Below are 11156 nucleotides of genomic sequence, written 5' to 3'. Positions count from 1 at the left end.
ACTTACAAAATAGCACGTTCAAATCCTTGAAGTTCAATATGGAGTGAATCTCAAAATTATTATTTTTTGAAAAATAAAAATAAAAAATCTTTTTTCTTAAAGGCCTATATATGTATGTATGTATGTGTGTGTATATATATAAATCATTTAACAAGATAGATCCCTATTTTTCTAATGGGAACACCCTCTCAAAACTTTTTACAATTATAAAAGACATGTGTATAAAATATTAATACTTATTTTTTATGGGCGGTTGAAATATGGTAATAAATAGGTATATTAGCCTTTCTATTAATTTTTATTAAAAAATAATAATAATAATAATTCAGGGCCCCATGACTCACCCTTGTAAAACTAGCTAGACCAAGAAAACATTATCTTTCGCTTTTATTTTATAATTGAGCAACCAACTTGCAGATCCTCAAATCAAATATACTTATATATTATTAGAATTATGGACCGACCATGTCAATTATAAATTAAATATAAGTATTTATATTAATCTAAACGTGATGAGTTGTAAATGTCATTAAGTTTTATACGCTTAGGTAAAGTGAGGATATAATTTGTACGATTGGTACCGTGCATGTGTACCATTTGATTTTTCCAGCAATCCCTATATATTTAAACCTAATGATTATCCATAACACTTCTTGGCTTGGGAACGTCGTAAGATTTTCTTGTTGCCTCTGAGGATGCAAAGCCACACGTGTGTTCCCTCTACCCAGGTACCAGCACGTGATAAAGTTACAGATATGCACATGTTGGCACATGTCCTCATGGTTTAAAGATAAAACTACGGATTCTTTTCTTTATCTCCTCGTTTTTCACTATCTTTCTTTTTTATTTTTATTTTTTTCACTTGAAAACGAAGAAGATCAGAAGCATAACTAAAAAAGAACTAAAAAGTCAAATAATCGAATGCAAATTGATTTAAAATTTAAGGATAAAATCCAATGGCCTCGTGTGTTATGCAGGGCTGGATCCAAAATTCTAACAGCGAGTTAGGAGCTAGACGAATTTAAGTAAATAATATAATGCAAAATGATTAAAAGTTAAGAATAAGTGGTAGGTGAGAATGTTCTAAAATACGCTAGGCACTAGTCGAGCAATAGACGCTTAGGCGGATTTAAGTAAATTTATTATATTTCGTGTAAATAAGTGTCTATTTATACTTAAAATATATATAATTTCATCATAAACTAGAAAATAGAATGACATATATATATATATATATATTATGAAGTATTGGAACATAATGAGAACATGGGGAGCAAACATATCATGTGTGTTTATTTAAGTGTTGAATAAGTCTCTTACAATTTATTTGCAATCTAGGTAGGTGTCTAGGTGGATCTGGTCGAGTTAGGCGGGTGCCTAAGCAGAGATTTTTAGAATAGTGGGTGGGAGAAAAGTTAAGTTAAAACCCAATGGCTCTGTGTGTTACGTGTTAAATGCAATTATTTTAATCACGTTGGACTACATTTTTTTTGTTTGGTGTGGATATGGACTAACAAAAATGAGATTAGCTCGAACTTGCTTGGACAACAAGCAACACTAACACAATATTGCTTCAGCATGAGATTGTTAAGAACCCATCAAATTCCATTTGCAAGACCTGGATCCTCTGCTACTGCAACGCCCCACCCACATCCTAGATCTAAAATCTTTGGCCTTGAATTCTTGTTTATTGAATTTTGACCGGACATCCAACTATTCATCGCTCCAGTACATACTATACCGCAACATGTTTTTGGCTGCGATTGGATATGTCCAAATTAGAATTATGAGGATTTAAATTCGATTAGTGACTTCCCCAATTAAGTTCTGCTAACATTCATGCATGTGTACTTAGGTTAGGTGATTATCGAATTTTCAATTGTCAACTCATAGATTACATTCATTAATCAATGACAAGATTTTCAACTATTAATTCATTAAGATCACGCATTAATCAGTATTTTGAGTTAGATATATATTTTCCCTTCGCACATGTAGCTCACCCCATTAATTTGTCACACATCCATTAAACTAGCCAAGCTAAGCTGAATAAAATATCGTTAAAACCATCTTCAATGAAATATGTATAATGTCTTGGGATGGGAATTTCTATTTTCTTTTCTAATCTAGAAAAGTTTTCCAATGGACTAGAGTAGACCTCATATTTACATTTCGGGAAATGTAAGTTGAGATGTAAATGTGGTCTTTTACTTCTTGAACTTGCATCTCAAAGTCTTGCTTTGTTTAAAACTGACTTTCAACAGAACTTACTTCTTTAACGAGTCAAAACAAACAAGGTGATAAAAAAAAAAAAAAAGGGTTGAGCACCTCCCTTAATTGCTTTGATGTGAGATTCACAATCTCAAAACGTTCCATCACGTAGAGGCATGTGGGCCATATTAGGTAACATGGGAGCACGTGATTTATTGGGCCTAACATATAGGATAACCTGATGTTGCAATCATGAAGTAAGTTGAAGTTTCATCATAAAATTAATTGACAACATAGATAGTAACTCAACTTCTTGTAAAAACATCCAAAGTCCCTTAATTCTCCGATACGTGAAAACGTAAAGAAAAGTAAACGAACACAATGGTTTGAACTTTTGTTTTTGGATTGAATTGCTTTCAACGTACCAAAGTGCAAACTTTGCTTATTTTTTGAATGAGTCAAGTTTGAAAGAAGTCATGTTTTTTTAATAAAGCAATAAGTATCCAAAGTAGCTTTACTTACTCCAAAACACTGCCAAATTAACATTCTTTAGTTTACTTCACTCATGAGGTGGATGCTATTAATTACGTTGTGCTACAAAATGTTAAGCAGTAACTGCAATACCAGCTGCTTCCCACCAACTGTAACGTCAGGTCGAACTATAATATATATTCAACTATTTTAATAATATGAATAGATAGACACCCATATCGTCCCCCATGGATTTGGATCCCATCCGGATCTAAATTGTAGAAATTCTAGGAATTCTCACATCTTAGCCATTTGTGACATCCCACATCGTCTAGGGGAGTGATCCTTATATGTATATTCTCATCCCTACCTAGCATGAGACATTTTGGGAACTCACTGACTTCGGGTTTCGTAGGAACTCTAAAGTTAAGCGAGTAGCACGCAAGAGCATTCCCAGGATGGGTGACCCATCGGGAAGTTCTCGTGTGAGTTCCCAAAAACAAAATCGTGAGGTCGTGGTCGGGGCCCAAAGCGGACAATATCGTGCTACGGTGGTGGAATGGGCCCGGAAAGTGGTTCGCCTAGGTCGGGATGTGACAATTGGTATCAGAGCCTAACCCTGGTCGTGGTGTGACGAAGAGGACGTCGGGCCCCTAAGGGGGGTGGATTGTGACATCCCACATCGCCTAGGGGAGTGATCCTTATATGTGTATTCCCATCCCTACCTAGTACGAGGCCTTTTAAGAGCTCACTGGCTTCGGGTTTCGTAGGAACTCCGAAGTTAAGCAAGTAGCGCACGAGAGCATTCTCAGGATGGGTGACCCATCAGGAAGTTCTCGTATGAGTTCCCAAAAACAAAGTCGTGAGGGCGTGATCGGGGCCCAAAGCAGACAATATCGTGCTACGGTGGTGGAACGGGCTCTGGAAGTGGTCCCCTCGGGCCCCATCCCTACCTATCACGAGGCATTTTGGGAGCTCACTGACTTCGGGGTTTCGTAAGAACTCCGAAGTTAAGCGAGTAGCGCGTGAGAGCATTCCCAAGATGGGTGACCCATCGGGAAGTTCTAGTGTGAGTTCCCAAAAACAAAACCGTGAGGGCGTGGTCGGGGCCCAAAGTGGACAATATCGTGCTACGGTGGTGGAGCGGGCCCAGGAAGTGGTCCCCCCGGGCCGGGATGTGACAATTTGGTATCAGAGCCTAATCCTGGTCGTGGTGTGCCGACAAGGACGTCTAGCCCCTAAGGGGGGTGGATTGTGACATCCCACATCGCCCAGGGGAGTGATCCTTATATGTATATTCTCATCCCTACCTAACACAAGGTCTTTTGGGAGCTCACTGGCTTCGGGTTTCGTAGGAACTCTGAAGTTAAGCGAGTAGCGCGCGAGAGCATTCCCAAGATGGGTGGCCTATCTGGAAGTTCTCGTGTAAGTTCCCAAAAACAAAACCGTGAGGGCATGGTCAGGGCCCAAAACGGACAATATTGTGTTACGGTGCTGGAGCGGGCCCGGGAAGTGGTCCCCCCGGGCCGGGATGTGATACATTCATCGTACATCGTGTGGTTAAAAATTATTTAAATTTTATTATTTAAAATTAAACACAAATAGGATTTAATGAAAACTAGTTGCATAATATACCATGAACGATTAAGATATGAGGATCCTAGGATCCCCACAAAGAAGATCCAAAGAGGATCCTTATTCGTCCCCCATATCCGTACAAAATAAAATAGTGCATTAGGTACTAGTACTATATACAAGTGTACGAGTAGTACAAATAGATAGGCTTACATTTGGAGGACGTTTTTCTCTCCTTCTAATCTCTCGTTCCTTCTCTCTCTTCCTATTTGAAAAGTCACACGATTAAATCACGTCAATATCTTATATTGATTTTTCGATAGAAACAAAAAGACAAAAAACAAAATGTGATTGGGGGGAGGGAAGGTAAAGGAAATAGGAGAGGAAAGAATCTTACTCCCTTATTTTTAGCTTGACACTAGTACTCTTCGTTAATTTTCACTTTAGTTTCTCCATTTTATATTGACTCATATTATTAACTATACTTTTTGAACTGGTACTCTTCGTTAAATTTCACTTTAGTCTCTCCGTTTTATATTGACTCATATTATTATATGTACTTTTTTTCGTGTCACACTTTATTCCGTACATTATGCATTGTCTCACTTTTATACATGCACTTTTCCTTAATGTCTCACTTTACCATAGTTCGTCAAATATGTTAAAATAATCGTTAATTGTGCTAATGTGGCATGAGCAATTTGGTATTTGCAACTATGTTAAAATGACCCATGAGTGCAGAGACATGATTTAAACTCAAACTAGGATTTGATTTCTCCATATTACTAAAAATAAAGAACAAGAAATCAGGAGATCAAGATTCTCATGATAGAATCCTAAGAATTTTGCAAAAGGATCCAAAACCATTGAAATTGTTTTGCGAATTTTGAAATTCAACCTTTTCTTTTTATATTAATTTTCAACCTTCTTTTCTCATATTTTTATCTTAATAGAAGAAATCAAACCTTAGTTTCAGTTTAACCCACTTCCATTAGTTTGGAGATAACATCTTAAGATGATTAAGTGAAAGAATATTCTGAAGATATTAGTTAGGAGATAACATCTTGAGATGGTTAAGTGAAAAAAAAAAAGGAAAAAAAAAACATCTTGAGATGATGATGGAAGTATTCCTTGATTGATTGTGATGAGGATTCCTTGTTTGAGTTGATCTTTAATTAAGAGTGTAGTAAAGACATGGTTTGGCAATTTTGTTTTTTGATCACAAAGACAACTTTCATTAAAATAAAAACTAGTACAAGGCCCAAAAAGGACTAGGTAAACAACTATAGGGAAGGTAAAAGGACTAAGCAAAATGAGAGCGGCAACCCAAGATACAATGAGAGGTCCACACAAGCTTAGGCTCGAAGGCAACATAAAATAGACAATAAAAAACCCTAATCTCTAGTAGCAAAGACCACATCGCCGCCGTTGTCACATCCTCGAAGGAAGCTAAACTCCGAACTGAGAAAGTAAACACCATATCCAAGTCCCCTTCACGAACCACTGTAAATATATACAAACAAAGTAACATATGAGAGGGTGAGGCTAAGGGGGTATGTAAAATACCCAACACTTAAGCCTCGATGGTGATCCGACATGTCGGTTGGGGAGGGGAGGTGAACCTGATATCCAATTTCTGATCAGAGTCCGCTGATCCAAGCACATGGTGGGATGAGGATGAAGTATCACAACTAAGGAGGATGGAGGAAGGGAAATAAAAAACAAAAGCATTAAAAGTAGGCTAAAAATGCTGGATAAGAGGCACGAAGTCCCGGATAGTTGAGACTTGGCTCAAGGAAAACTGAGATTAAACTTAGGGGAGAACTAAGAATTAAAAATGAAGGGAGAAAACTGGAAAAGATGAAGGAAGCGGAGGAAGGAAGCAGGGATGGGGGAAGAGCAAAGGAGAAGTGGGAGGAAGGAAAATAGGAAAAGTGCAAATGAAGGAAAACCCGAGAAAACTCAGGAGAGATGGAGTAAAATGAGGAAAATAAGAAAGGAAGGAAGGAAGGGAGGATGCCTCCGGCACCCAAGCCAAAGGCCAGGGTCGACATCAAAGTTGCTAGGAGGTTTTCACAGAGAGAAATTTAGAGAGAGAAAAGGGGAGACTTTTTTAGAGAGAGAGTCGGCCTGAGCTTTTAGGGTTTGGCAATTAATCATAGTTTTAATGCCTTTGACTATTCTTTCTTGCTACGAGAAGGGAGCTTGGTGGTGTCATAGTTTGTTGCTCAAGCCTCCAAGAATGTTGGACTAGGCATGGAAATATTTTTGGGCCTCACCCATTTTAATGTGGGCATTATTGTCTTCTTTAGAAAAGAGTCCACGTATCGTCTCTAAGATTTTTGGAATTATTTTTGGCTCCATGATTAACAATTCTTTTAACTTATTAGATGGAACAAGGTAAAGATTGAGGAATAATGCATGTGTTAAAGTGAGACATTAAGAATGTAGAGGTAAAGTAGGACACGAAGGAAGAACTTATGTGGTAAAGTGAGACAATATAAAGTGTAGCAATTAAAATAAGATTTGGTAAAAAGTACGCGTGTCATAGCTAAAAATAAATCAAATTGATATGAAGAAAGATTTGTCTCTTTCTCTACATTAATCTCCATTCTTTATAGTAAGATTATATTTTAGCGGCTAACATACAATCTCAAACCTAAAATTTATAAATGTTTTTTGAATGGCTTAAAGCACTGTCAGTTAAATTAATTTTGAGTTCCAAAAACGTTTTAAGTATTTTTTGAAACAAGTATCAGATATGCTTCTTGCAATAAGCAGATTAAGTGCTTTTCCATAACCTACTTGAATTTTTACTAAAGATTGGTTTAAAAAACATTTTCAATAAAAACACTTTTAATCATTTAAAAAACACGTCAAAACGAGCTGTATACTCTAAAAGTTCTAAGCGTTATACTATTAGTTATATATGTAACAACCAACATTTAACAATTAAAAACTTCAAAATTACTATGACTATTTTTCCGTTAAAACACCATCTCCTCATGTAATAATATGAGTTAAACAATAAGTTAATATCCCAACATATCAAATCCGAATTATAACACATCCACACGTGATCGCATCAAAGAACGACAGGATAATCTCTATTTGAATCCTCCCTCCTTCCTGTCGGCCTAATTTTATTAATTACTCACAAATCCTTCCTTAATTTAATCAATCAATCCACAATGAATGATGAATCTATCAAAACTGGAATAAAGTAATCGTCTTTCCCCCTGTAATCTGTGCTCTATCAAATCTACCTGCGTGTGAATGATGATTCGATTCAGCAGCTATTAAACTTAAAAATTAGCGAGAATAAACCCCAGTTAATTAAGGTAATTAATTAACCATGCTTAACAGGAAGAGGAAGGTGAAAAGAAAGTGCATCCGTACACTTATGGCAAATATCTGTATTCTACTTTTTAACCAAAATGGTTCTTGAATTTTGTATAACACATTATTTTGGTCCTTGAAATTTGTAATTAATAGGAGTGGTCCTTAAGATTGGATTGTTTATCATCAATCATTTTGGTCATTCTATGCAAAATTGTGTTAAATAAATATCAAAATGACAAATATACCGGCAATTTAATAAAAAGTATTTTGATAATTTTATTCTTATTTAATAGAGATTTTTCAAGGAAATATCAAAATGATTAATGGTGAATAAACTTATGAATTAAGTCTATTGATTTCAAATCTTAGAGATCAAAATGAGGAGTTATACAAATATAAAAACTATTTTAACTAAAGGGAATTGTTATTGGCACTCAAAATTTCTCATTTTACACTTCAAACTTTCTATATTTAAAAATAAAAATACATTTATAAGAAATGTAGAATAAAATTTTTAAAATATCATTAATACTTCTCTAACTAAAAAGCCTTCTATATATTTATAGTTGAGAGTGTGTCGGTGGTTGAGAGGAAGATCAACAGATCAGATTGGCCGTTAAGAAGGAAGGAGACGGAGAGAAAGATGGGATGGATCGGACGGTGGAGGTGGGTGGTGGTGGCAGGTTTACAGGCTGGACTCGATTGGATGGTCTGTAATGATTGGCTCCCGGATTCGTTCGTTGTCGCTTTCCGCCACCTCACCCTCACATTTCTATTTTTTAAATATTTTAATTTTTAATATTTAAATGTTTGAAAAGGAAATCAAAAAAATCCACACGAAAATGCTGGACAGCCTGGCTTCCTCAGTCAAACTCACACCCAACCGTTATCAACTTATCATTCATCGTTATCCCCTCAACGATATTACTTTATTCATTTTTTTAATATTTCCAAATAATTCTTTATTTTCCTAACAACCAACCTCTTAAATTTTTCGACTAATACGATTAATTGTAAATAAAAGTATTAATATAAAAATTAAATTTAACAGTTAAAATAATTTATCGTATTAAAGTCCGGACTATATAGCATAAATAAAATGAAGTGTTAAAATCGGTTTTCCCAACTTGAAGCCAGATTTAATCTTAACAACTCTGTTAATTTATCGTTTACATTGCGTAATCGTAATAGTCGTAGCTAACTTGATGCCTAAATCCTCTGATTATTATCTACAGGTTTTTAAGATTTTTATTTATTTTTTGATCTAAACAAATAATATTATTTACATTAGAAATGAGGAGTTAAATTTAGCCTCACAATGAATTAGTAATAATGTAATTCAAATTCGTTTTTAGCAAGAATCAAATCTAAAATTTCTCACTTATAAATAAATAAATATCAGTAGATCGTAATACTAAATGATCTATTTCAAAAATATTTAAAATTAAAAATAAATTAAAAAAACAAGAGAAACGAACACTCGAGAGTCCACCAACTGTGACAGAGTAAAGTAGACGCTCCTGCTGCTGCAGTGGGCATAAGAAAAAAGAAGCAAATAAATAAAATCAAAATAATATTTTACTACTAAAAAAATGAGTCAAAATTCTTACTAAAAAGTGAATTGTTGATTTATAGAGCTTTAGATTTACGATCACAACTTCTTAGTTTATAAATTATTCTATAAAAATTATATCTAAAATAATTAAGTAAAATTAAAATAGTTTAATTATTTAACTGTATAAAAAGGGATCAACCAAATCGATAAAGTTACAAACGGATTTCTTCTTATTCATCTTTAAAAAACCAAACATCGTTGAACAAAAAATAAAATAAAAAGGCAAAGAGTGATGTTATGCAATTCAGTTCACTTTCCAAATGACGCGTGTCCCTTCCAGCTGTATCCCAAACCTCCCAAACTCTTAACCGACTGCTTCGAACAAGCGGTGCCGCTGAAACCCACATTACCAACTATTTAACAATCAAACCTCCACCGGCCCAAGCGGTCACCATTCACCCCCTCCCCTTCCTCGTATAAAAACCCCCACCCTACGCCTCACCACTCTGTTTTATCTTCTCTGCCCAAACCCGAGGCTCTCAAACTTTCAAAATTCAAATATTTATAGAGATTAAAATCGAAAAAAAAAAAAAATTAAAGAGAGAGATTGTGTGAGTTAATTGCGATGGCGGTGATCAGGAAAGATATGGATCGAATCAAGGGTCCATGGAGCCCCGAGGAGGACGACTCGCTCCAGAAGCTGGTGCAGAAGCACGGCCCCAGGAACTGGTCGCTGATCAGCAAGTCGATTCCGGGTCGGTCCGGGAAGTCGTGCCGGCTGCGGTGGTGCAACCAGCTGTCGCCGCAGGTGGAGCACCGCGCTTTCACTCTCGAGGAGGACGACACGATTATCCGGGCCCATGCCCGGTTCGGGAACAAGTGGGCCACCATCGCCCGCCTCCTCAACGGCCGGACCGACAACGCCATCAAGAACCACTGGAACTCCACCCTCAAGCGAAAATGCTCTGACGGCGGTGGCGTCGTTTTGAATGGAGGGTACGATGGTCAATTTCTCCTTGACCACGAGCAGCCGCCTCTGAAGAGGTCCGTTAGTGCCGGGTCGGGCGTGCCTGTTTCCACCGGGCTTTACATGAGCCCGGGTAGCCCGTCCGGGTCGGATGTGAGCGATTCCAGCGTGCAAGTCATGTCTCTTCCCGACTGCCACGTGTACAGACCCGTGGCAAGATCTGGCGGGGTTTTGCCTCCAGTAGAAACGACGTCGTCTTCCAACAACAGCAGTAACAGCGAGAAGGAGAACGACCCTCCGACTTCACTGTCTCTGTCACTTCCCGGGGTCGACGCCGGGGAGGTGTCGAACCGTGTTGCGGCGGCGACCGAGTCGATCCCGGCTCCGGCTCCGATTCCGGCTGCTCCGGTGTTGAATATGCCCTCGGAGTTGCTGGGAGTGATGCAGGGGATGATAAGGAAGGAGGTGAGGAGCTACATGGCGAGGTTGGAGCAGGGCGGGGTTTGTTTTCAGCAGGCTGCGGCTGCTGACAATGACGGGTTTAGGAATGTTGGGGTGAATCGAATTGGGTTTATAGCAGGATTGAGTGAGGGAGAAAGGTGCGGAGTATTCCGGACATTTTCCTAATTACGATGATGGAATGGAGCTCAATGCAAAAGGTTTTGAGCTTTATGGACAGAAGTAGCAGCTAGGCAGTGAAAACCCTGATCATAAAATCTATGGAGGGGTCTGTGGAGGGGGACGGAAGGAAGAAGAGGGGTGGTGGTGTTGTCTTTTTTTTTTTTATTATTAATTTTTGCTTTTTTTTTTTTTTTAATAAGTAAGGGAAAATAATAATTTTGGTCAGTGTACAGAGAGAGAGAGAGAGAGAGAGAGAGAGAGGTAGAAGAAAGGTCAGAGTGGAATCCAGTTCAAAGAGGGAAGGGAACTTTGGGCCTTGTTCATCGATAACCATGCAACCTTTAAGGGAAGAAAAATGGAAAGAAAAAAAAATGGGAGGAGAAAAAAGAAAATGAATCCTTGAAATTTCACTTA

The 11156-nt window shown here is 37.5% G+C and overlaps 1 protein-coding gene across 1 annotated transcript; it reads left to right on the top strand.

The window, feature by feature from the left end:
- The first annotated feature begins 9667 nt into the window (after positions 1 to 9667).
- Positions 9668 to 11156, top strand: LOC103957239 (transcription factor MYB44). The gene has a single exon (XM_009369374.3). The coding sequence runs from the start codon at positions 9780 to 9782 to the stop codon at positions 10746 to 10748; it is 969 nt and encodes a 322-aa protein (XP_009367649.2). The 5' UTR covers positions 9668 to 9779; the 3' UTR covers positions 10749 to 11156.

The sequence above is a fragment of a genome, unplaced genomic scaffold (genome assembly GCF_019419815.1).
Source record: "Pyrus x bretschneideri cultivar Hongxiangsu unplaced genomic scaffold, Pyrus_bretschneideri_v1 Contig8, whole genome shotgun sequence".
In the NCBI taxonomy this organism is placed as follows: domain Eukaryota; kingdom Viridiplantae; phylum Streptophyta; class Magnoliopsida; order Rosales; family Rosaceae; genus Pyrus; species Pyrus x bretschneideri.
Note: the sequence above shows the minus strand (reverse complement) of the source record. Positions and strands in the feature narration are given on the sequence as shown.